This window comes from Colletotrichum siamense (genome assembly GCF_013390195.1).
Source record: "Colletotrichum siamense strain Cg363 chromosome Unknown KSG_Cg363_contig01, whole genome shotgun sequence".
NCBI classification, from domain to species: Eukaryota; Fungi; Ascomycota; class Sordariomycetes; order Glomerellales; family Glomerellaceae; genus Colletotrichum; species Colletotrichum siamense.
In genome coordinates, this window is record NW_023501014.1 from 3,814,284 (window position 1) to 3,840,254 (window position 25,971).

Below are 25,971 nucleotides of genomic sequence, written 5' to 3' on the forward strand. Positions count from 1 at the left end.
CGCGAAGACGAAGCCAAGCATGGAGAAGTTATTCTTGAACAGGGCGCTAATTCACCACAGTCAGCAAAACTCAAGTTCCACAGTCATCGCGGCGTTCAGCCGGGCAGCCTTGTTCGGTCGGAACGGGGTCGGAGGGGTCGGAGGGAGACTTGCGTGTAGAAAGGTCGTGCGGCGGCCTACGGAGAAAGGATGAGCGATTAGCCAATTGCGGTCGCGAGGGCGCAACAACGGGCGCGGAAGTCTTACCATCTTGAATGTCGTCTGTCAAATCGCACTTCGTGTGGGGAGGACGAGGGTGCTTCGATGCGGTCGGCGAGGCGAGAGTCGTTGGAGGGTGATCAGGTGGTTTTCGGAGGTGAGGTTCCTGACGAAATTCGCGATGTCCCGGGAGGACCAGCTTTGCCGAATTGCCTTTCTTCTGATTGGCTACTCGGGTATCCACTATTTTGGACTAACGGACTTTCCAGCTGACTAAGTCGAGAAAAGCCTCATCAGCACAAGCCTCGTCAGCCACATTATCACAAGCCATCACTGCTTGTTGCCTCTGGTCGGGCCTTCGTATTGCTTCACTCACGGGTCGTCGAAGACTGTCAAAAACGACAAATACGGGACCACCGGGCCTCAGAGTCATTTGGCCTGCTACATCGCAACTAAACCTCATGGCTGGGTACACATTTGACGTGATTGGATGGGACAGCGCTCTTCACGGCCATGGATGCAATCTTCAACAGCCTGTGGCCTAATCGCCAGAAACATCTTGGTCCAGTTTGCAAGAATTAATTGAATTAACGTTATTAACAGACCTCTTGTGCCAATGAAACCTAACTAACTAACGCAGCTGCAGATTATTTATGTGCAAGGTGAGTGACTTTCTCCTTGGCGTGCTCCTTGGCGTTGTGCATCTTCTTTCGGAATGGGATATGTGTTTCCGCTCTCCTACCGCGAAGACCGGTAAGCGTTCTCAGAGGCATTTCCTTGCCCTCGACAAAGTCGCGATGCTCTTCCAGTCGCTTCTCTGAAATGGTTTCTGGCGCCCACTTCTTACGGATGAACCAGGGCATACATGCGCCAACCCAGTTGTCAGGGAGCAGACGGATCAAGACACCCATGGGCAACGAAATCGCACCGAGACCGATAGAAATGCCCCATTCCTTACCAGTCAATCGTTCGACCTTGAAAGCATCGCTTCCGACGAAAATGATCAGCAGCTGCCCGCCGATCATGATCAGGTTGATGGCGATGAAGAACGGGTTCTTGGTAATGTTTTCAAAGATATTCAGCTTGTTGTCCAAGCGGCGGTTGCTGTTTCTCGTTAGCATGTACACAATCGCCAAGTGCTGTGACCTACTTGAGTTCGTTGAAAATCTGCAGCCACACAAAGGTATTGAATACGAGCGTGTTCAATTTCACTGCTCTGTCTTGCCCTTCCAAGACATCGACTAGACCAGATCCCGCGTAATACAAGACCAGCGTCACGACCAGCTGGACCACAGCTTGGCCGAGTATCATCTTGATCATTCTCAATGTGATGAGGGGAGCAGATTTGCGTTCTGGCTTGCGATCGAGCACGCTACGCGTTGGGGGGTCCGTGGCAAGCGCAAGAGCGGCAAAAGTGTCCATAATGAGGTTGACCCAGAGCAATTGAATGGCATTCAATACAGAAGCTTGGTCTTCGCTGGCAACCGCAGTAACGAAGGTCAGGACGACAGCGGTGATGTTGACAGTGAGTTGAAACTGTATCTTGGGTTAGAAACAGCGACGACAATTTGACGACAGATAGTAGACATGAGCAACGTCGGGGACAACGATGTTGACTGCAGAAACGACAAGCGGAAGAGACAATAGGCGGTAGAGACGACGGCGACGACAGTACAGATATGAGAGACAAAATAGCAACGTACCTGCAGGAACTTCTTCACGGAATCGTTGATGGCTCTGCCCCACATCAAACCTTTCACGATTGACGCAAAGTTGTCGTCCATGAGAATGATCTCCGAGGCCTCTTTCGCAACCTCCGTTCCGGCAATACCCATAGAGAAACCAATGTCTGCCATTTTGAGTGCTGGAGCATCGTTGGTACCGTCTCCAGTAACAGCAACCGTTTCCCCGAGTTCTTTGAGAGTGTGTACCAGGATTCGCTTGTCATCAGGGCTGGAGCGAGCAAGAACCTGGAGCTTCGGGACGATGTCCTTCAATTCTTCCTCTGACTTCCTGCGGAAGTCCGGTCCCTCCATGGCAATGCCACCCTTCTCAGCATGGTAGATCCCACACTCCTTGGCAATGGCCTTTGCGGTCAAGATGTTGTCGCCAGTCACCATGCGAACCACCACACCTGCGTGGTCGCAGTCTTTGATTGCGTCAATTACAGTAGTACGCAGAGGGTCCTTGATACCATAGATAGCGATCAGAGTCATGTCTGCATGGATCTTGTTGAAGTCTGCTGCTCGGGGATCCTCAGAAGAGACGGCATCTTTCGGAGGCCATGATTCGAAATCCTTGAACGAAGAACCAATAGTTCGAAGCGTTTGTCCGGCGTACGATGTGATGGTTTGCGAAAACATCTCGCGGTCCTCTGACGTGATCTCCGTAGTTTTGAGGTCAGAACTGCTGGGGTCTTCGAGCACCTTGGTGCACTTGTCCAAGAGAATCTCGGACGCACCCTTGACATACGCTCTGTACTTCCCATCCGCAAGCTTGACTACTGTAGCCATGTACTTGACCGCAGAGTCGAAGGGCACGACCTGGACGATGTTCGCGTTTGCGCGCTCCTCCTGGACTGGACCTGCTCCCAGGTGATCTCGACAAAAGGAGAGCAGGGCGACTTCGGTCTTGGATCCAATAAAGGTTTTCTCTCCATCCTCGTCACCTTCAAAGGCTGTGGAGTTGACGGCGTTGCCTTGAATTAGTAGGCCCTTGGTCTCCGTGCTGAGGTCCTTGGTGAAATCAGCAACAGGAACGTTCCGAACTGAGGACACAGGTGCTCCGTTAGAGCTGCTGCTCTTAGCCTTGCCCTCCTTGGATTCTTCGAGCGGAGTATCTGTGCCGCCAAAGCTGACGCTCTTGCCCAGAGTCGTCGCAACTACCGTCATCTTGTTCTGGGTCAGTGTCCCAGTCTTGTCGGAACAGATCGTCGTCGCGTTTCCCATGGTCTCGCAGGCTTTTAAAACTCGAACTAAGTTGTTGTCTTTCATCATGCGGTTGGTCGCGAAGGAAAGGGCCAGGGTAACGGCTAACGGCAAGCCCTCCGGCACTGCTACCACGACAACAGTGATGGAGACGATGAAGATCTTCATGAACTCCTGACCTTTCTCAGCGGCCGTTCCTTGGTTATTCGGCAGTTTGACGAGAAACCTGATGAACAACGCCACGAACAACAGAAGACCGGCAGCGCCACCGGCTTTTGCAATGAAGTCGGCGAGAATGTTGAGCTTCCTCTGAAGAGGTGTTTCTTCCTGTTCGGTTCGCAGAGACATCGTGATGCGGCCGTACGATGAGTTGACACCCACAGCCGTGACCAAAAAGGCTCCAGTACCTTCTTGAACTTTGCTGCCGGAAATGATAAAGGGGTCCAACTTTTCGACATCAGGCCGAGCAGCACCTCCGTGCGCCATCTTGTCCAGCGCTTCAAAGACTTCATCAGCTGCGACTTTTCTGAGAAGGTCAGATTCTCCTGTAGCAGACGATTCATCGCATTTAAGACTGTGACCGTCGATGAATATGCCGTCGACTGGCACGACATCGCCAGTGCTGAGGTGCACGACGTCGCCGACGACGATATCATGAACAGGTATCTCCGCTGATTTCCCAGACCGGATGGCCTTGACGGTTCTGTCGTCATTCTTCTTGTTCAGAGTATTGAACTGGCGCTGCATGTTCCAATCATTGATTGACCCGACCAAGACGACGGCGACGATGGCAACGACGATGGCCATGCCCTCGACCCAGTCAACGCGTGGCTCACCCTCCTTGTGGGTCGGGCCGTATGATTCGTAGAAGCCAAGAGAGAGGGATATGATAGCAGCAGCGGTCAGCAAAATCAGAATTTTGTCGTTGTAAGCGATCCAAACAAACTGCAGGAACGATGTTTGCTTCTTGTCTGGCAGCTGGTTGTCTCTGAAAGCGACTTTCCGGTCCGAGAAACCACCGGTATACTCGTTTGGCGGAGGGGGGATAAAGTCGTCTCCTTTTGAGGTGGGGTCCTTTTCGGGCACATTGTTGCCAGCTGCACCATACTTGGGGGCTCCTTTGGTGGCAGCCTCTTCGAAGGAGACTGTGCCATCCAGGCGATCTTCGTCGACACTCAGGCCCGTCTTCCGATTCGTTCGAAGACCTTTCTCCAAGCCCGCTAGACCACCCAGTGCATAGAATGCGTTGAGACTCTTTGGATTCAAAAGCTTGGAGAGCTGGCCAGGAGAAAAGGCGAACTTTTCATTCTTAGGCTTGAACATGTCCTCGGTGCCACGATCCGGCGTCAACGCGTCCGCCGTGTCCAAGTGGAAGCCATGTGACTCATGGTGATCCTTGGTCTTCTCAGATATGACATCTTCCGAATGGTGTTCGCTGCCATGCTCGACCTTGTCGGCGACGTCGATGCCCTTGTCGGCGTGCTGGGCCTCTGTCGTCGCTTTCTCTGGCGGCGTCGCCATATTCAATAGCCTCTATTCGTTATGTTGATGTATCGATTAACGGAGATGTAAGAGGCTTCAGTAAATACTTCTCATGCTGCTGTCGATGGGAGAAAAGATGAAACGTTGGAGGTGTACCAGCTTGGCAGAGGAATTAGGTCAATAATACGTATAGTTTCCTTCTTCGGAAGGAGGCTTATTAAAGAAGTGGTAGACGAGGCAATGCCTCGAGGAACTGCAAGAACTGCTCACTGTTGGGGTAGGAGGCAGAGTGCGGAAACTAAGCAAACACATGTAAGGGAGGCAAGTAGGAAGTGAGGAAGAGGCAGCAACTCCCTTGTATACCTAAGGTAGCTTGTGCCTGATGTTGCCCACTAGAACTCCTTCAACCATAACAAACTCAATTTGAATCTTAATGGCCCCAAAATCTCCGACAGGTCCTTGGCTCCTGCCTTGCATAATCTAGGTATGGTGTACCGCGGCCCTCGGGGAAGAGGCAATCTACCGACATCATTCGTCAAACAAGCAATGACGGAGGGGATGCGTTGTTATTGCACAAAACAGGCGACAGAAACAGGCCTCCAGGTCAGTGCCAAGAGTGAGCGCGCAGGGCTATGGCAATTCGTCTAAACAGGCAAATTTGCCTGGGTGTTGCGCGAGAGGTGGTGGTTTGATGAGAGCGAGACCAGCATGTCGCCTAAGGCTTGGCAAACGCGGACTGTGCCAGGCAAAGCTTGAACCTGACGGGACGAAGCTTGTCTCTCTGCCAAGGGCGGTTACGAGGAGCGTTGCGTGTCATTGATGACGATGAATCCCTTAATCAACCAGTCTTCCTTTCATCTCTTCACTGAGACCATAAATCGTCTGGAACCTCGCAATGCCACCCCAGATAGACTGTGTCCAGCATGAGGCTTTGGGGCTGGAGGCAGCCGGCGCACTCTTATTTTGACAGACATGAGAGGTGCACTCGTGCGGCATCCATGCAGATGCAGGCCCGGCAGGTGTCCCGTCATGCTGACCGACGAAACGCCTTTCATTCGCCCTGCGGAGTGTGTCGGTGAGAGAGGCCCTCTTGTGAAAGCCACTTGTTGCGCAGGGCCAACTAAGGAAGCCATGGACGAGCCTTCCCGGCCTGGTAGCGGCTCCTGATGTTTAAATAGAGCTTCGGGTCAACGAACCTAACGATGGTACGGTCAATCAGATTGAAACAGGCAACCAGGAATTTGCCTCGCCAAACCCCAGGCGGAACGGAGTTCTGCGTTGTCGCCCACATGCCACTTCACCCTGTCGAAGACTACTCCGTGCCAAGGCCCATCGTATGAGACCGAGGGCGACAGACCAGGGGAAATGGAAAAAGCCTGGCTGCACAGGGGCAAGGATTCTGTGGCAACCTCGAAATTTGGGATGACACGGGAGAGTGCCTGACAGTGTGGTACTTGACTTTGTTTGCGAAGGAGAGAGTAGGATACGCCGGCTTGATGCAGCTATGACTGGCTAGAGTGGGCGACACACGTGGCGTCATACCGACCTGGCTTCGCTTTCCTCCAGCGCAGATGAGAGGGTTGCGAGCGAGCGCGAGAGAGAGTCCAGTGCCCGAGTGCTCCCCGCTGCCCCCAGCTGTTGTCAATGGAAGCTCATAGCTGTGGCGGTACGTGCCCGTGGTTTCGTCCAGTGTTCCTGGATCCGCCAGATTGGATGGTCGTGGCCCGGGCCAATCATGGTCCAGCGGTGAGCAAGAAGGTTCAGACCCCAGAATGGTCTGTGCGCGGTGCACGAGGAGGGGCTGTTTCGACGTCGTCTCCCACCTTCTTTTTGCCAAATCGAAACGGGACCTTTCCACGGCTACGTAGCTTGTCGCCCTCTTGTTTCCTGCCATCAGCTGCATTGCATCCGATTGCTGGCTTGTCTTGTCTGCAACTGCCAAACTGCCCCGAAAGCTGCAGCTGCAGCGGTAGTTCTGGAAAGAAACAAGGTGCGACCGTGTGTGCCCCGCGGTAGGCTGTGATCATCTGCCGCATCCAACCGCATTCGACACCTGCCCAACCGAGCCGAGCTGCCCGCAGCTACCAGCATCTGGCGGACTTGACACAGCTACAGCCGCACATTGGCTACAGCTCTTGTTCGCGATATACCGATTCACTTATTCGGCGCCCAAGCGTACCTTACCGAGTGCGCCCGGCGAAGCTGTTGGGTTGTTGGGTTATCGCCGATCACTTCGATTTTACGCGAATCCGGACGAACGTGCCCGACGACATGCCTTCTGAACCCAAACCCTCCAACGCGGGCATCGTGACCGACGATGCAGGCGAACGCCAGATTCCCGAATCCGTGCGAGCCGACGGTAGCACCCGCAAAGCAATCAAGATCCGCCCCGGTTACCGCCCACCTGAGGATGTTGAGGTCTACAAGAACCGCACTGCCGCAGCTTTCCGTGACCGCGGAACGAGGACCGGCATCCCTGGTGCGGCCGGCCTGAAAGACGACAAGCCTGAGGCGTCATCTTCAGCTGCTAGCAATAAGAACGCCAAGCGTCGAGAGGCAAGAAGGAAGGCCAAGGCCGGCACCGAAGACGAAGCCGACGACCAGAAGGCCAAGACTGTCGATGAGGCACCCAAGGCCGAGGAGGCTGATCCTGAGGTGGAGCGAGAGAAGAAGGCCCGCAACATAAAGAAAAAGCTCAAGCAGGCGAAAGACCTCAAGAATAAGAAGGAAGGAGGAGAGACGCTTCTGCCCGAGCAAATTGCCAAGGTCATCAAGATCAACGAGCTTATTCGCGAGCTGGACGCTCTCGGATTCGACGCTGATGGCGAGCCGAAGGCGAAGACAAATGCGGGAGATTCGGCGGCCGACGACAACGCAAAGGACGCATGACCGGTGTTTGAGCCATAAACCCTCGATATTTGCCAAAAGCTAGGAAGTCACACAAAGTCGAAGATCCATGCATAATTCATTTTGCTGGATTCTTTCGCCATATCCGCGCCCTTCCACCGTGCGTCTGATGTCGTCGCGAAACTCCCAAGCAAAATGATCTTGGAAAGGAAACGGGACTTTGCAAGAAGCAATTGACAGCCATTCTAAGGCATTGGACGCGGAACGCAGCGCAACGCCCCTGGGGTCGCAAGGATACAGAACACCGCCATTGGCAGGCATACCAACTGCCGATGCGTTTCTTTCGGTGGATCATCGCGACACCATCTAGAGACGGCCACTGATGATATGGTTGTCGTCGAGATAGCGCAGTCATTCAGAGCTGCGAAAGTCAGCCTGGCGTTGTTCACTTCAAAAGTTTTCTGAACGCACGGCGAATGCGTATCCAAAGACAAGCCAGATATGCGGGCACCGAGACCGCAAGCTTAATAATGACGAGACTTTGATCGATGATAATTATTAAAAATTTTCTCAAGTGACCGTTGCCTTCTTCGAAGGTTCCTGTGCGTCGGGCTGCATCAAACAACACACATTGGATTAAGAGGCTGCTAGGAGCTTGGCGGCGTCTCAACCTTCTGCGTGCACATCTTCGATGCAACAGGAAACACGCAATGTTGCAACGTTGCGGGTGCGAATTATCTTTCGTTGTCGTCGGGGTTGAAGATTGCGGGACCACGACGCCGATCCGGATGACTTCGTCTCATCCGGATCCCGGTCGGATGGCCTGGCGGGAGATGGGGAACAGATCCCCGGTTGGATCGGTGGGCCACTTCGAATAAAAAAACCCGCGAAGTGTGGAGTTCCCGAGCGCACCAGGGTCCATTCAATGAGCAGCTTTGACGCCGTGGCCTGGAGGCTGATTCACCACGTTTCTTTTCAATCGGCAATTAGATGCTTGGGCCAGACCTGCATGAGATTCCCCGCTGCTCTTGAGATCGGGGTAAACTGAATCTCTCTGTTACTGAAATGCTGAATTCGGACACGCATCAACCAGAAAAGAAAAAACTGAATGAAAAGTATAGCTAGATGTTCTACCACAACTGCCAGGATTTAAGGGCACTGCATATAAAGGACGAGTGGTGTTGGGTAATCACCCATCTTGAGGGTTACTACCAAGTGTCAAGAGCACCGTCTTTGTCTCGTTTCGGCGATGAATGGCGGGCCGCGCATATTGCCGTTTCTGCCATGACGTGCAAAGTGACAGGTAACGGCGCGGAGCGGAAGTGATATTCATTGGACGTGGAAATGGGAGCCAGAGAACAATGGATCGAGGACGGATAGTCGGCAGCATCAGTGGCCACCGGATGGTTGCATTGCGAGAACGGTCACGTCCAGTCTCTCCGAGACAGTGTGAGGAGCGCACAGCGGTTCGCACCGACCTTGATCCGTGGTCACGTCCCGGACTGGAAGCCGTTCGGTTTTCTCTCCCATCTCAGTTGCTACTAGGTCTCGTATATTTTCAAAAGCGATGTTTTCCGGCCAGTCAAACGCCGAAGAACGCAAGTGGATGCCTGCCCCTGGTGACGCGTCTCAGTTATGTGGTGCGCCCTCTCTTCAGCTTCACAATCGAGGGGGCCGTTGGGGGTTGAATCTGTTGGGATTTCACAGCGCGCCAGCTGCGGCTGGATGTTGCGGAGATTAAAACACATCTTCATGATTCGAAAAGAAAGATATCACCAACGAAGGTTGGTTCCGCGACGCATAATACTCAGAGAAAAAAGAAACCCGCAGGCCGTTGGCAGTCGGTGTTCTATTAAAAGTCGCCGTGCATGGGGGCGGGGCCGACAGGCGCTGCACCGTGATCCGTCGGTAGCACCGGGGCCTCCCTGGTGCATGCTTCCTGATGCGTTGGTGTGGCGTCAAAGCTAGGGTGGAGCTGAAGCTTAGCCACCCGACTCGCGTGCGAAACATACCTCCTACGCTGACGTTTCCTCCGGACCTTTCTTTGACTTCGACGACCTTCCAACCATCATCGGTCTTGACACCACATAAATCAATTGCTGCTGGGCTGGCCCGAACCACTTCTTCCCTGCGCAAACCCCATCAACACCGGGAGAAATTCCTGCCTCCTTCACACTTGCGACTTCGCATCCCATCCAGCCACTTTGTTCTTTTGATGAACACCACGACTCCGACACAGCTCCAAACATGAGGTTAGGGGGCAAGGCTGCAGCCTCCTGGCGCATCCTGCTGTCTGTCCTTACCTGGACAGCAGCCGTCCATGCGAAGGATGATCCGACAATCAGCGTCACCACAACCAAGCACCCGCCCGCCGGCCTAAGCTACTTCGAAGACTCCGACGTTATCCTCTACCACGACATCTCTGAACGCAACATTTACCGAACCGACGATGCGGGTGTCACATGGAACAAGGTCAAGGGAATCCCCGACGACAAAGCCGCCCTGTTCGTGATGCACGAATTCGACAAGAGCCGCGCCTACGTCCTTACCGAGACCAACAAGCACTACAGGACCACCGATAAGGGCAAGACCTGGGACGAGTTCGACAGCGTCATCGAGAAGAGTTTCTTCCAGGGCGCCGACATCCTCCATTTCCATGCCGGCGATCCCGATCGCATCATTTTCGGTGGTATGCAATGCGCCGGCATTTTTTGCCAGGAAGTCGCCATGTACACGACGGACAACTTCAAGAGCAAAGCGAAGCCCCTGCGCAACAACATCGTGGGGTGCTGGTGGGCCAAGTCATCCGCCATGTTCACCACCGGCCAGAAAGACCTCGATGAGCAGCGCATTCTGTGTATCGCTCTCGACAAATCCTCGACTTCAAAGTACGATTACAGGCTTTTCGCCTCGGATAACTACTTTGAAGAGAAGGGCAACCAGATCCAGGAGTTCGAACCCAACATGGACACGAACAAGGGCGTCTCGGGCGTCGTCAACCTGGCTGTTGTCAAGAAGTACCTGATGGTTGCGACTTCTTCTCCCAACACCGACGAGATGGCCTTGTTCGTCACCGACGACACGATCAAGTGGCACCGCGCCATGTTCCCCGCCGCGCATGGCCATAAGATCAACCAGGATGCGTACACGGTTTTGGAGAGCACAAACTACAGCATCCAGGTCGACGTGGTCAACACCGGAACTTCAAACCCCATGGGCGTCATGTTCACCAGTAACTCCAATGGCACCTTCTTCATTGAGAACATTGAGCACACCAACCGTAATAGGAGGGGTCATGTTGACTTTGAGAAGATTACCGGCGTTCAGGGTGTCTTCATCGTCAATGTCGTCAAGAACGCTGAAGAAGTAGAGAAGAATCACAAGGCGGCAAAAGAGGTCATCACCAAGATCACGTTTGACGACGGCCGTAACTTCCACGAGCTCAAGGCCGGCAGCGACAACATTCACTTGCACTCAGTCACGGACCTCGACAACGTTGGCAGAGTCTTTTCCAGCCCCGCTCCTGGCCTTGTTCTCGGCATTGGAAACACGGGCAAGTCCTTGGGCAAGTTTGAAGAGGGCGATGTCTTCGTTTCCGACGATGCCGGAGTAACGTGGAAGAAGGCTTTGGATGGCCCCCACAAGTACGAGTTCGGTGACCAGGGCTCGATCCTGGTGGCTGTCAAGGATTCCTACAAGGAGGATGTCTCGGAAGTTCGCTACTCCCTCGACCACGGCGAGAGCTGGAAGAAGGTCGCGCTCCCGAATGACCTCAAGATCAAGCCTGAGCTCCTCACCACGACCCAGGACTCGACCAGTCTCAAGTTCCTGCTTGTTGGAAGAACCGGCGGCGGTGACAACCCTAACTTTCACCTCATCGCACTTGACTTTGAGGGCCTGCACGAGAGAACTTGCAAAGATGATGATATGGAGGATTGGCACGCTCGTCCCGATGACAACGGCAAGCCGACCTGCTTGATGGGCCACAAGCAGACCTACCGACGCCGCAAGAAGACCGCCGACTGCTTCATCAAGCAGGAGTTCAAGGACCCTGTTCCGGTTACCGAGGACTGCGAATGCACGGATGCCGATTTCGAGTGCGACTACAACTTTGTAAGGAAGGAGGGCAAGTGCGAGATTGCCGGGCCTATCATCAAGCCTGATGGCGCATGCAAGAACGCCAAGGCGGAGGACACGTTTAAAGGCACTTCTGGCTGGCGCTTGATTCCTGGAAACACTTGCAAGCGTAAGAGTGGCGCTCAGAAGGATGACCCCGTCGAGCGAAAGTGCGGTGATACGGACACGCGTCCTAGCGTACCCGTCGACGGCAAAGTCAAGGCCATCAAGCACACCTTCGACACGAAGAAGACCGACTTTGAGAAGTTCTACTTGGAACGGGGCGAGACGAACAAGGAGACTGACGAAACAATCATTGTTCGACCCATCGAATATACGAGCAGCGGCCAGATGAAGATCGATCCGTCGGCACCCATCTGGCGGACAAAGAACCACGGCAAGGACTGGGATACTATTCTCAAGGACGAGAAGATCTACGGAATCTACCCGCACAACCACTTTAAGGACACCGTTTTCTTCACGACCGATTCAAAGAAGGTCATGTACACCATCGACCATGCTGAACACTTTCACCATTTTGACGCGCCTACTGAAGCCGATACTGAGATGGGCAGCCCCTTGTCCTTCCACCCTGACAAGAAGGATTGGCTGATCTGGGTTGGTAAGAAGTGTGAAAAGGATGAATGCTGGCATGAGGCATCAATCACGAAGGATCGTGGTGACAACTGGCACACAGCTCTTCGCTATGTCCGCAAGTGCGAGTTCACTGGAAACTCGGCCTACAAGTTCCGCGATGCGCGCCAGATTGTCTGCCTGGCCAACAAGGAGGAGAACAACGACAAGGGCACACCAAAGGTGGTTGTTTCCAGCAACGACTTTTTCGAAGAGGACAAGCAGTATCACCAATCGGACGTCAGCGACTTTGCCACAATGGCTGAGTTCATTGTCGTTGCTGTCGAGGATAAGCAGAAGGACGACCTGAAGCCATATGCCAGTTTGGATGGAGTGACATACGCCGAAGCGCACTTCCCTGTCAACTTCAAGGTTGGACACAAGAACGCCTACACTGTTCTTGACAGCTCCACGCATGCTGTGAACCTCTTCGTGGCTACTTCGTCCGCTGAAGGCCGCCGGTACGGAAGCATCATCAAGAGTAACTCCAACGGCACGTCGTACGTACAGAGCGCCGCCAAGGTCAATTGCGACGACAGTTACTACGTCGATTTCGAGAAGATTGCTGGTCTTGAGGGTGTCGCGCTCATCAACACAGTCATCAATTCCGACAAGGAGAGCGAGCCGAAGAAGGTCCACACGCAAATCAGCCACAACGATGGTGCTCAGTGGGCTTTCCTGCCACCCCCTCGCAAGGATGCGGCGGATAAGAACTACGACTGCAGCAGCAACGAGGGTGACGAGAAGTGCGCCCTTCATCTTCATCACTACACGGAACGAACCGATAAGAAGAAGACATTCTCCGCTGCGACTGCTGTTGGTGTCATGTTCGGCAATGGCAACGTCGGCTCCAGCCTGGGTAGCATCAAGGATGCTGATACCTTCATGTCAACGGACGCCGGTATCACCTGGAAGAGCGTGGCCAAGGGAGTCTGGACATGGCAATACGGCGACCAAGGCTCCATCATAGTCCTTGTCCAGCGCTATACTACCGCCACCCCCAACAAGTCGAATGTTTTCAAGTATTCCACGAATGGAGGTAAGGATTGGGAGGAACAAAAGTTCGACGACAATGAAGTCAAGATCATGGATATCACGACTGTTCGTTCCGGATCGTCGCGCAATTTCCTTCTCTGGTGCAAGTCCGATAAGGATGAGATGTTCACCGTCGACATTGACTTCACTAGTCTGACCGACAAGCCGTGCAAGTATGAGAAGAATGGTGAATCCGACTACTACACGTGGTCTCCCAAGCACCCGATGCAGGCAGACAACTGCCTGTTTGGTCACGTCACGGAGTATCTGCGCAAGAGAGAAGACCGAAACTGCTTCAACGACGGCCGCGTCGAACGCCTCCCCCAGATTTCAAACTGCACTTGCACACGACCTGACTTTGAATGGTGAGTTATCAGAGAAACGACGAACCTCTTTGATACTTTGACTGACGTTCGTAATAGTGACTACAACTTCGAGCTGGACAATCACAAGCAGTGCAGTCTTGTACCTGGCAAGCAGCCCATGTCGGCTGAGCAATGGTGCAAGGAGAACCCCGACGCCGTCGAGTACTACGAGCCCACGGGATACCGCCGCATTCCTCTCACGACCTGCGTCGGTGGCCAGGAGCTCGACAAGCAATCTCAGGTCCACGCCTGCGCCGGCAAGGAAGACGAGTTTGAGAGGCGCCGCGGCACTTCTGGAGTGGCCATCTTCTTCGCTGTCATCATTCCTGTCGGAGTGGCAGCCGCTATCGGTTGGTGGGTTTACAACAACTGGAACAGCAAGTTTGGCCAGATCCGCCTGGGAGAATCACCGAGCATGGACAGCGAGGCGCCGTGGGTTAAGTACCCCGTCATCGCGCTCTCGGCCGTGGTCGCCGTCGTTTCGGCGCTGCCACTCGTCGCTTCCGCCGTGTGGAGAAGCGCCACCTCTGCTTACGAGAGGGTGAGTAGCGGCAGTAGAGGAGGCAGCTGGTTGTCCGGAAGGGGCAACAGGCGTTTCACGACGAGGGATAGCTTTGCTCGCGGCAGAGGCGACTATGCTGTCGTAGACGACGACGAGGGCGAGCTTTTGGGCGACGAGAGTGACGATGAGGTATAGAGAGCTTTCATGAACGACGATTGAAGGGTTGGCTCGGGTTCCCGGTTGGGGGAAAACGCCTGAGAGACATAGGACAGGACTTTCGATACTGTGACACAAATTACTGTTTCTCTTGGATCGGCGTGAGGCTAGGAAAGGCGGCGAAAGGTCGGAGAGAACCCCAGGGGGGTAGATTTGCTTAGAAAGGGAGGGAAACACATTTGTACGTTATCAGGCATTGCGATTAAACCATTGAGCGTTCGTTTCAAACAAGACATCTCCTCGTGCGGTGAAGAAGAACCAAGGGACCCTCTCTTTCTGTTTGCGGGGTGAAAGGTCACACAGCCTCACAGCGAAAGAGCTCTCGCGGAAATGCCGACATGATGTGCGCGAGTCAAACTCAGCCTCGGAGGGCTGGCGGTCTGGCTGCTTAGGCGAGATGTGCCAAATCACCGACGACCTTCGACCCCGGGCAGCAAAGTGTCGGGGACATGCCGGTCAGCCCGGGCCGGGGGAGGCGCCCTTTTCTCGGGGGGCCGGCAAGTTTGGGATCTTAGGTTGCTGCTGACCGCCTACGAATGCAACTGGGCTGTTTGCCATCACGGGGACGGGGGAGGAGGGGGAGCCGTCGTCTGAATGAATCGAACACCAGGCTGGTTGCTGCGAAGAAAGGGTAACGAAGATTCGTATTCCGCAATGTTATCTGCTGCTTGGATCTTCCCTCCATTGGGCTGAAGTGGGCACACGTGGGCAGGGACGGGAAAGACGGCCTTGCACACTCTCTACGGCGGATATCCAATGCTGATCTCAGAGGTTCGAGAAGGGGCTATTGGGAAGGTGATGTGCAGAGGAGAGGTCAAGCATTTTCTTGTTCGCCTGTGGTGTGGACCGGTGTGGTCTTTTCTGTGGTGATCGTCGGTGGTGCTAGGGGATATGGCCCATATGGAAAGAGATGTTTCCGAGGACGGTGTTGTATTTTGTGATTGGGGTTCCAGGGAATTACATGTTAGGCAGGCTGTTAGCACTGGACTGGTGATTACGGATAGCTTACCGCCATCGCTGGTCAGATGCGATAGGGGGTTCCATTTGGTCTTGTCGCAATTTGCCCGAACGGTTCGGGTTGGTTGCCCATATCACGAATTTGGGCGGTCTTCTGCTTTCTTTCGCTTTGGGGGAGACGAGGGAACAACAAGATTGGACTTGGGTGGTTTCGGGGAGGGATCGACATGCAGTCTCCGCGGATGCAGAATGCAGCAGCGCAGAGAGATGCGGCGGGGAGAAAAATACGAGGTGACCCAGACTTTGGTTCTTGGTTTCTTTTGAGTGCAGTTGAAGAGCCGGGGAGGATAAGGCGGAGAGGGGAGGGGTGTTGGGGCAGGGGGGACGATAGCGAGTGGGATTGAGGCAAAAAAGAACTGGATGGGACGAGAGGGAAAAAAAAAAAAAAGGGGTAGGTGGTGGGGGACCTTGTTGGAGACTGTGAAGCTATTCGTGAAGCTGGATTTTGTGAAGGTCGCCCGGAGATTTGATGTCCACTTGGCGGGCATTGCATAAATCCTGCGAGTGGGTGACATGTTTTTATGCAAGAGGAAAGACAATATTCGACGAGAGAGATGCCCAACGTAGCCCGGTCACGAGTGCGAGATGGCAGATACCTTTTGAGTAAGCAAACTTGACCCCCAAAAGTTGTATTTGCGAATTGTTCTTTGGTGCGACCGTTGCATCGCGTGCGCTGTGCCGTTGCGTATTGTCGTGGTATCCTCCCGTTGCGTGGTTTTAAGGTATTCCGGGGGAGGCGAAGGGCGCTCGTTACCGGATAAGCGGCGGGCAAGATGGAGAGACCGCTTTTTCTGCCTTTGTTTGTGGCGAAAGTTTAAGCTGACCTTGGAGAGAGAGAGAGCTGGAAACAGGGCTGTTCTTTCCCGCCCCCGTGCCCGGCCAGACTGGCTGAATCGGAAGTGCACTGATAACAACGACATCATCGATGATCAGCTAGACATCCGCGGAGAGCGTCAGGTCGCGGCCCATGACGGCAGGCAGAAATTTCCCGTATTCCCTGATGAAATGGCAGCGCGCGGCGTCCTTCCATGCAGCGAAGATGAACCCAGACGTGGATGGTGGTTGTTGGCGGACCCACGGAGCCAGACTGCTGCAGAGAAGAAAGCTGGAAGAAACGCAAAGCGCGCACAGCTCAGACCACGAGCAGGCTTGATGAAGGAGGCCAACAACGGCGGTGGCGCTTTCCAGGTTTCTTTTGGGGGTGTTTGGGGTGAGGCGTGTTAGTGGCAGTGGTGGTCCTGCCTGGCCTGCAGAGGCGGTCTCGGGCAATTCTTTTGGATTTCGGGGCCCTTGCATTGGCAGGTCGCATTTGAGTACATGCCTATGCAGGTACAGCTGAGATGCATCTCGTCGAGCTGACCTCATTTTCAGGCTGTGAGCGCAGCCAACTGCAGGAGGCAGGTCAGACGATGACAGCGACCCCTTTTGCTCGGTAGCAGAATCTCGCATCTAGACATCTGAGTTGAAATCACGCCCAAGAAGTCGCAATTCCAGATTCCATCGCGGCAGATGATGCTGGCGGCGCAGACGGTAGACCTAGGCGCCGGTTGTCGCAAGCCACGAACATGAGACTGTGGGGAAGAGATACCTAGGTGTAATACACCGACCACACGCACCACCTCCCTCTCTCTTTTTCCCGAGTGTGTCTAGAACCCAGATGCAGACGAAATGGCCGATTCGAGATTCGAAAAGGGAGGGGACGTGATACGTTTCCATTTCGTCTTCTTCCCAAAGCGTGCAGAAGATCATCATCATAATCAGCGTAGGGCAGGAGGCCAGACGGGGGTGTGTTGCTCTTTGCAATCTTGCTTGTGGTTCGTCTAACTCAACTGTGGCTGCCGCGTTCATTCCAAAAAAATCTGCCAGACCTTGCACCTTGCAGTTGTAAGGTGCGTGTCCATGCGAAACGACGGGAGCAGATTGGACGAATACGAAAATAAACTGTCATCGGAGCCGGACGGCAACGCCAAATTCGTAGCTGAGGAAGATGGAACATCCTGATGCTGCAACACCGTCACTGAACCATTCCGTTTTGAAAAGACCACCGCGCCGATTCGTCTTGCTCGGACTGGATCAACGGGGGCACTGACTACATTAGCACTGCCGCTGCAGCGTGCATCTGGGCAGGTCTGCACTAAGGCAGTTGGTAGGACGGCTAGACTGTGATGGAATTAGATAGATGAGATTTGGATAGCTTCAGGTTGCTCTCTTCCTTCCGGCAGAGGCCAGCGCGAGTGAGTGTTAGTGCCAAGGCACGAATGGACAGGCCGAAGACCGGTTCGTCTGGGCGGCACCTGCAGAAGCCATAAGTAGTGAGGTAAGGTACTTCGTAGACCAGAGACCTGACAGCGTGAGCGAGAGCTTCATCTAATTTTCTGGGTCCTTGGTGCTAATGTCGCTTAGCTAATTTCCCGGGCGCACCAGTCCAAGGCCGCTCATTCACCTCTGCCCCCCTTCTTCCTTCCCAACTTCCCAAGTGTTGCTGCATGGCCCCCCCGCACCCGCCGATCCCTCCCAAATCAGTGGACTGCCACTTCGGGTACCTTGCAGCTCCGCCCTCTAGCCTGCAAGGCCGGTGCTGTTTCTCTCTCTCTCTCCCGTCACTCGTCGCTCTCAGCCGCTGTTGCTGTTGGTAGTGGTGGCTCACATCATCCCCTATTTTCCCTCGTAACCTTGTCTTCACGCGCTTTCGTTGCTTCTTTCCGCCTTGTTCCTCACTGACACGGTAGCTTGGAAGCAACTGGAGTCCTGTTCTCGAACCACACACACGCGCACCAACGCTCTGTGCTGAATACTGCTGACCCTCTGCAATTGGCCAACCTCACGCTGTCTCAAAGTCACCCGTTTTCCTGTCCTGCGCTCACAGCTGCCGAGTCGTCAAATCTTGGGCACAATTAAACGCCCTCCATTAACGGTGGATTCGGTTGGTCAAGGGCTCTCGCTCCGTCGTTCGCTTTCTTCTAATTCGCCTCTTGCCTTTTCTCTTTCTCTCTCTCGCCGCCGGTTGCTCTGGGTGCCCAGGTGCTGGATCGTCTTGGCTTTCCAATAAGGGTTGACACGACCACGCTTAGCCGGGATTGCCATCTCGCCTCCCCTTTTCCTTGCGCGCTGTCAATCGTTTTGAATGGGTCAACTTGAAGATTGGCCAAGAACCCACCAACACCGACAATTGGTTGGCTGCGGCCCCCGACTCGCTGCCAGTGCTGTTCACCAGCAGATTGCAAAGTCCCGTATCTCTCAGCCCTTTGCCCAGGGCCCTCGCTCTGCCATGTCTCCGTCCACAGCCTGTCAGACTGACGAAGGCGACAGCTTTTGATCACTGCTCCGGCTTCCCATGATCAAGGTCCTGGGGCTCTCTCCACCGCCCTCGCCGTCTTGGGCTTCGAGGCCCTTGGAGGATCAAACGGTTCTGGCTCCTCTCCTCGCTCGGGGTCAGGTTCTAGGTCTGGTTCCTCGACCTCATGCCGTGGTTCGTGGCCCTGCCTGCTGCCAAGTGAGGCAGGGGCTTGTTTGCTGGCAGCAAAAAGTCTTGCTGGCAAGTTACCTCACTTCTGAGGTGCTGCTTGTGCACACTAAAACAACGAAACGACGCTTCCTGGCATGGCTGAGATGCGCCCACATGGCCATGGCCACATCCCTATCCAGTCCGTCAAGCCCATCAAGCCATGGATGAACCGGTTCCCCGTTGGTAAACAAGTGTCACCCACACCGGGCACACACCTTCAGGACGAGTGCCCATTCGTACTAGGTACGGTATGCTTAGATGCCCACCCGTCGTCCACATCTGCTGGGCATCCACATCCACACACTACCTATCCTTGAGGTGGGCGGGCTACACACCGCACCGCGTCGTGCACACACCCCGGTTCGTCGTCGGCCACCCCCAGGACCCCCCCCAGGTCAGGGACTCCTCCCAGAGTCGTACCCATGAGAGAGTACGGATACTAGCCTTCTACCTAATCTAAGCAAGCAACCACCATACATAATAATAACATCCCAGTCCCGCCCGTTTCTTTCCCTCTCTTCTCTCCTTTCCCTTCCTCACGAAAACACCGTCAAATGAGTTGATGCCGTCAACGTAGTTTCGTCGTCCTTTCGTCCTCTCATCACCTCAGCTTCACTACCGCTTCACTCTTTTAGCGGGCATTCGCTTTCTCGTACCGACACCTACGTCGATAATACACGAAAACAACAAAAATCCTCAAAAGGCAACTTAATTTCCAATCATGAAGGGCTCCATCTTCGCTGCCGCCGCCGCGGCCATTGGCGGTGTCAACGCTGCTTCCCACCGCCACGCTCATGGTGAGCTGTTCAAGAGAGGCGCCGAGGCCTCGGTCTGTGTCCCCGGATGCACCACCATCTACACCACCATCCACGGCGAGCCTACGCGTGAGTTCTTACCTTATCCCCTTGACTCGGCCAAGACTGCCCCGTCTCTGCCCTACGGCATGGCCACGGTGAAGATCGTGGCTATCAACATGAAAGATCGTCGAGCTGACCTGAAGATCAGTGGTTCCCAACCCTCCCAGCAAGCCTTCCACTGCTGCCAGCGCTCTCCCCTCCGCCGCCACCTCGGCCCCCGTCGCGCCCAAGCCCACGTCCACCTACAAGCCCCCCGTGGACCTCCCGACTCCCGTTCCCGAGATCTGCCCTACCCCCGGCACTTACACCTTCCCGGCCACCACCATCACCGTGAGCCAGACCACCACCGTCTGCGGCGCCCAGACTACCGCGGTCCCCTCCGGCACCCACACCTTCGGAGGTGTCACCACCGTCGTCCAGAATGCCACCACGGTTGTGTGCCCCTACGCCACTGAGAAGACCACCAACGGTGTCGTCACCTCCGTCGTCGAGACCACCACCTACGTCTGCCCTACCCCGGGAACTTACACCATTGCTCCCACCACGGTGACCGTTACTGTCCCGACCACCACCTGCGTCTACCCCGTCGTCACCACCGTCGTCCCCGGTACCTATACCCGCCCCGAGGTCGTCACCACCGTTGTCGAGACCAGCGTCGTCGTCGTCTGCCCCTTCACCTCTGAGGAGCCCAAGCCCACCACCACTTCGGTTGCCCCGGTCCCTACCACCCCGGCCCCCGCTCCCACCACCTCTGCCGTCGAGGCCCCCAAGCCCACCACCGAGGCTCCCGCCCCTGCCCCGACCACCTCTGCCGTCGAGGCCCCCAAGCCTTCCAGCGCTTCCTCCTCCGCCCCCAAGCCTTCTGCCACCGCTCCCTCCACCGGTGGCAACCTGGGTGGCTCTGGCGACCACTGGGCCATGACCTACACCCCCTACGCTGAGGACGCCTCCGGCTCCTGCAAGAGCGCCGACCAGGTCGACTCCGACATTGCCTCCATCGCCAAGGCTGGCTTCCAGGTCGTCCGTGTCTACTCTACCGACTGCTCCACCCTCGAGAACGTCGGCTCCGCCTGCGAGAAGTACGGCCTCAAGATGATCATCGGCATCTTCGTCAAGGCCACCTGCGACCCCACCTCCCAGGAGATCAAGGACCAGGTCGACGCCATCACCGCCTGGGGCAAGTGGAGCATGGTTGAGCTCGTTGTCGTCGGTAACGAGTGCATCTTCCAGGGCCGCTGCTCTGCCTCTTCCCTGAAGCAGCTCATCGTCTCCACCAAGGCCACCATCAAGAGCGCCGGCTACACCGGTCCCTTCACCACCGCCGAGACTGTCGGTGTCTGGCAGCAGACTGACGTCGTTTCCGAGATCTGCGACGCCGTCGACGTCGTCGGTGGACAGATCCACCCCTACTTCAACGCCGAGACCGCCGCCTCCGACGCTGGTAAGTTCGTCAAGGGCCAGCTCGAGATTCTCGAGTCCTCCCAGATCTGCGGCTCCAAGGCTGCTATCAACCTCGAGTGCGGCTGGCCCTCCGGCGGCTCCTGCAACGGCAAGGCTTGCCCCGGTACCGCCGAGCAGGCCACCGCCATCAGCTCCATCCGCGAGATCATTGGTAGCAAGACCGTCTTCTTCTCCTTCAAGAACGACGAGTGGAAGGAGCCCGGCTCCTGCGGCTGCGAGCGCACCTGGGGTTGCGGTGACCTCTTCTAAGCGGGAAGAGCGACTACACGAGAAGCCACCGAAACAAGACAACCTTTCAACTTCACGCGGCCTTGCTCACGCCCTCCTGTCTATGATGTTGGTCCCTGCATATAAACCAAAAACAAGATGTACATGAAGTCATTTTTCAAGCACCGTTCCATCCGACGACAATTTCGACGAAACGTTTTTCAAAGCAATTGGATACCCAGCCAACCCCCTACCCGACGAGGAGGAGAGAGGAGAAAGAACAGGAGGGGGAAAGACGAGAAGAATCAACCCTTCTTCCGACGTCCAGGGATTTTTATGTAACATACTGTCATCTAAGCATTTGATGTATATATAATATTTCTGGGTTCAGCGACGGAAAAGGGGGACTACCCCTTCACCCTGTGTAACTCTGATTTCCTTCCCTTATGTATCACTTAGGGGGCATGATTCGTCGCGGCAGGATTGAAAGGCGGCAACGAAGAGAAAACCCCCCAAAAATTATTTCATGTGTCATCTAAACGAGTCTTTTTTCAAGCCTGCCTCATGAGCCACAAACAAATCCGATTTAATGTTGTAATTGAAGACATTCGCGTGCCGACGTGACAATGGAAAATAAACAAAGGGGTGTGTCATTCTTCTTGGCGAGTTCAGATATGGCCCAGCATTCCGCCCACACAACGTCGCATCCGAAAGCCCAGATGAACCACCCGTTCATCCGAACAATCGGGTTGTCCAAACTTTCTAGCCTCCAATCCGCTCCATGATTAGCTCACCGATCCCGTTTCGTTTCAGGTCGCACCGAAAACCACCCATCAAAGAAACGGAGACAAACACAAAAGGCCGCTTCATCCTCCCTTTCACCATCATCGGTCAGTCGCCCTTCTCCCCCTTTGTCATTTGAATTTCCAGCCGTTGTCCTTTTCGGGTCCATTGTGGCTGCGACGCTAAGACGACAATATGGAATTCAGATCGAATTGCCACTAAGAATAAGGGGTGGTGGGTTTCCGAAAAAAAAACGCCAAACCGTTTATGAGGCGCTCGAGAGGCGCCGCCTCTGATGATGATGCACACACGGCAGTTGCATGTCCTGGGCAAGGTAAACAGCAAGAATGTGGGCTCCACTCACCCATCTATCTCGATGGCATCGTCCAACGGTCAATAGTCGTCGATCGTCACCAGGAGCAGTCATTCCCCATTCTACTCGAACCGCACAAAGTAATAGACAGTGGCTTCAACAATCAATGGATTTAGTCTATCAAAGTGGTCCCCTCAAAAACCGTTCCCCAGGTGTATCTCGCGAGAAATAAAAAGGGATATGTGTATGCCTGGATTAGACCCAGCTTATCCAATCAGCCATAAACCCGGACGGTATAATAGATGGAAAGAAATAAAAGACAATGAAAGGTCGTTATATTCCTCGTATGGAATAAAGTCCCGTTGTCCTCCCCCGCGGACTCGGAAGACTGTGTGGTCATATGCTAAAAACCCCCGTATGTCCAAAAAAACGTACCAAAAGCACACAGTACTTTCATGGAATGAAATGATGAAAACCGAGAAACCATGCGACAGACACCATTTCCGAATGCCCCCCCATCCGTGACGTCGTTAAAATCCTCCATGCCTAAAAGAATAAGTTTCAACGCTGTGCTAGATCAAAACATAGAAAAAATGCTTCAGAGGGGTCTCCTTCCATAGCCCTTGCCATGCTATTTCCCACCTTCAGACACATGCACTGTTTCGAAAAACCCATCTATATGCCAGCCGTGTGTCGTCAAAGAACAGGACAAGAAAAGAGAACCAACCAATGCGAAACAATCGCGAGGCCGCATTACAATGAACGGGGTCGTTATCGTCAAGGGCAAATGAGTCCGCAAACGCCAAAGTTTTGCCACCCGGACGCCTGGCCGTCCAAAGCACCGATCGTAGTGCCGTCTCCCCGGGTATCAAGTTCTTCAGAATGGCTCCAAATCGTCGAACACGGACAGTTTTCTTGCCGCTTTAGCAGGGTAGCTGGGAGGATAAGTCCTTTCGGGATAGGACACGCCGAGGTCAGGGGTTCGCACGTCGATTTCCTGCTGTTCGTCCACCGATTCGAACCCTCCCCAAGCACCCAGATCACAGCGCTCCAGCTGAAGCAGTCCACCCCGTGTTCGATCCATGCAGAGAACATTGAGGTCTTGGCCATCGTTTGCGAACTCCACGCCTCCAATCTCTCCAAAGATGTCGAACGACTGCTTTTGCTTCAGGGTTTGTGCGTTGATGACGTTGATCCAGTCGGCCTCCTCCGCCGCAACTAGAACACTTGGGCCGCTGCCCGTGGGCGAGAAGCGCAGGCTGCGCACTCCGGCCATTTCCGAACGTATTGTCTCCAGCGGATAACCATCGCCATTGGGCTTGGTCCATTTTCGAGCATCCCAAATCTTGACAGTCATGTCCTGAAAGCCCGTTGCAACAGTGTAGCCATTGTCTGACCAGTCGCATGCGAATCCAAAGTCGCGATGTCCGCCCAGCTCTTGCAGGATCTCGCCAGTGTCCGCATTGGCAATCATAACGTTGTAGTTGTCACCAACCATCACGCGAAGGCGACGGTCAGCCGAGAGAGCGGAGCAGTTGATGGGACACCCGTATTGTGTCTCCAAAACAAACTTCTCGGTCGCCACGTCCATCACGCGGAACCCTTGATCGTTGCTTGCAAAAGCAGCCATTGGCGTCGAGTTTCGCGACTCATGGATCTGTAGGTGGTTGGTGATTCCGCTAATGTGGTTAGTTATTTGGCCCTCCGTGTACTTCTTGTCCTGGCTGTGGACATTGCGCATGCAGTATTCGCCGTTGAAGGTACCGGCGATCAGAACTCCGCAGTTGGCGTCCAAGGTAGAGATTTGAACATTGCCCAAGTCGCTGAGGTCCATAGCTACCTCACTCTGGCCGGTGACGGGGTTGAGCTGGTGTACAGCTCGCTGGCCCGGATAGAAAATACGGCTTCTACCCGCACATGCCAGGATGTTTCGCAGCTGGAAATGGGCCAGGTGGACGTTCTGCCGGACATCCATGCGGCGGAACCTGAAGAAGTTCTCAGTGCTATAGAGTTCCCGGTCTGGGTAGTCCAACTATAGAAGTGTTAGCTTGTCTAGCTAGACTGCGAAAAGGCTCATGGTAACTCTCACCTCCACTTTGTCTGAGCCTGCCCGGTTAGTATAGTTCTTGTAGTCCAACTTCCTACGAACGCGGGCCTCCGAGCGAAGGACCCCAAGGTCTTCCCAGTCGATTCCTTGCAAGTCGCACCTGTCACCTTCCAGGTCCGAAAACCGCACTCGGGCAACCTTTTGTGCGGATTGCGCGCTGATTGACCTGATACTGGGCCTAGGACCATTGCGGTTGCGCCAAGCCCAGTCTCTCAAGAAATCCCGGAGGCAGAGGTTCTCGGGGCCAAGAGTGCTTGGATTTGCGTTGCTGGCAGCTGGGGGACCATCCTCTTGCCATATGGCCTCTTCCTCCTCGTCGACACCCGTGACAACATGCTGTTGAAGTGCCCCGGAAACGCCAGAGATGGCGGGGTATGTCGACTGCCATGTATCGTCGTCATCCTCGTCCATGCCTCCAGCGCTCAACATTGGGTGAAAGGGGATGGTGTTGAGCGGGGTAGGATGCATAGGCCCTGATGGATCGAACACAGGGCCAGAATGAACCCAGTAGGACGTCATATGGGAAGGAGGTTCGGCGGGCAGTTGTCCATGGATCGTGTTGTGGGCATGCGGGGAGCCAGGATACTGTTCGGAGTTCAGCATCGCGCCAGTTCCGGGCACGGGCGAAAGGGTGCTGGTTACGGGCACAATCGTTGAGGTGTGACCCAGAGGAGCACCGCCGTCGCTGTCGCTCATATCCATGTCTTCATCGTCCTCCTCGTCAACGTCATCTTCGTCATCGTCGTAGTCTATGTATTCAGGATCGTAAGGGTGCTGGTTGTATGAGAAGGAGTTGGCGGCATCGTAGAGGGACGACGGAGCGACGGGGAAGTGGTTGACGAAGTGAGATGTCGAAGCAGCGTACGAAGCTTGGGCAAAGTGTTGGCCATGCGTTGGTGGCTCTTGGGGGTAATTGTGTTGGCTGGTCTCGCGAGCAGGTTGGTGATGGGAATCTTGGTCATAGGGACCATCGACTGGCGGAGCGAAGGTCACACTGTGGTGATGGTTCGAGTGAGCGGGTGTGGCCTGTGCTTGGGAAGGCTGAGAGCCGGCTGTTTCTGAGGTTCTTGGGCGCATCGTGCTCGCTTCAAGTCTGAGTCGTGGCCCGAATGGGCATCATCGAGGTCAGGTATACAGCAAAGAAGCGGCCGCCTTGGTCGGGTCGAATGGAGGCTTCTTCTGGAGCGGTCGAGAGTGTAAGTCGTATGTTTGCTCGAGGTCACGTCTATTGCCTAGACGAGTCGCTGATACGGATGGCCACCGGCGTATTCGGCAGTCCAAAAGCTCCGTTGCTTCTTCTTCCAAGCACACGGGGCACAATTCAATCTCGCGCAGTCGATGACCGGTCGGTGTGCAACGTTTGCGAGAGCGGAGCAAGTCGGTCTTCGTTCACAAAGTTC

At 54.7% G+C, this 25,971-nt stretch overlaps 5 protein-coding genes across 5 annotated transcripts; 3 read left to right on the plus strand and 2 right to left on the minus strand.

Annotated features, from left to right (window-relative positions):
- Positions 1 to 845: 845 nt before the first annotated feature.
- Positions 846 to 4,646, minus strand: CGCS363_v000982 (Calcium-transporting ATPase 2; the record flags this gene model as incomplete). The annotated part of the gene is made up of 3 exons (XM_036632831.1): positions 846 to 1,302; positions 1,349 to 1,734; positions 1,902 to 4,646. 3 exons carry the CDS (start codon positions 4,644 to 4,646, stop codon positions 846 to 848), a joined length of 3,588 nt encoding a protein of 1,195 aa, XP_036501856.1.
- Positions 4,647 to 6,878: 2,232 nt separating this feature from the next.
- Positions 6,879 to 7,496, plus strand: pym1 (Partner of Y14 and mago; the record flags this gene model as incomplete). The annotated part of the gene is made up of 1 exon (XM_036632832.1): positions 6,879 to 7,496. One exon carries the CDS (start codon positions 6,879 to 6,881, stop codon positions 7,494 to 7,496), a length of 618 nt encoding a protein of 205 aa, XP_036501855.1.
- Positions 7,497 to 9,701: 2,205 nt separating this feature from the next.
- Positions 9,702 to 14,300, plus strand: VPS10 (Vacuolar protein sorting/targeting protein 10; the record flags this gene model as incomplete). Its single annotated transcript, XM_036632833.1, has 2 exons — positions 9,702 to 13,603; positions 13,661 to 14,300. The coding sequence occupies 2 exons, from the start codon at positions 9,702 to 9,704 to the stop codon at positions 14,298 to 14,300; spliced, it is 4,542 nt and encodes a 1,513-aa protein (XP_036501854.1).
- Positions 14,301 to 19,564: 5,264 nt separating this feature from the next.
- btgE (putative beta-glucosidase btgE) lies at positions 19,565 to 21,410 on the plus strand (the record flags this gene model as incomplete). Its single annotated transcript, XM_036632834.1, has 2 exons — positions 19,565 to 19,727; positions 19,849 to 21,410. 2 exons carry the CDS (start codon positions 19,565 to 19,567, stop codon positions 21,408 to 21,410), a joined length of 1,725 nt encoding a protein of 574 aa, XP_036501853.1.
- Positions 21,411 to 23,341: 1,931 nt separating this feature from the next.
- CGCS363_v000986 (putative WD repeat-containing protein) lies at positions 23,342 to 25,648 on the minus strand (the record flags this gene model as incomplete). Its single annotated transcript, XM_036632835.1, has 2 exons — positions 23,342 to 24,496; positions 24,554 to 25,648. The coding sequence occupies 2 exons, from the start codon at positions 25,646 to 25,648 to the stop codon at positions 23,342 to 23,344; spliced, it is 2,250 nt and encodes a 749-aa protein (XP_036501852.1).
- Positions 25,649 to 25,971: the final 323 nt, after the last annotated feature.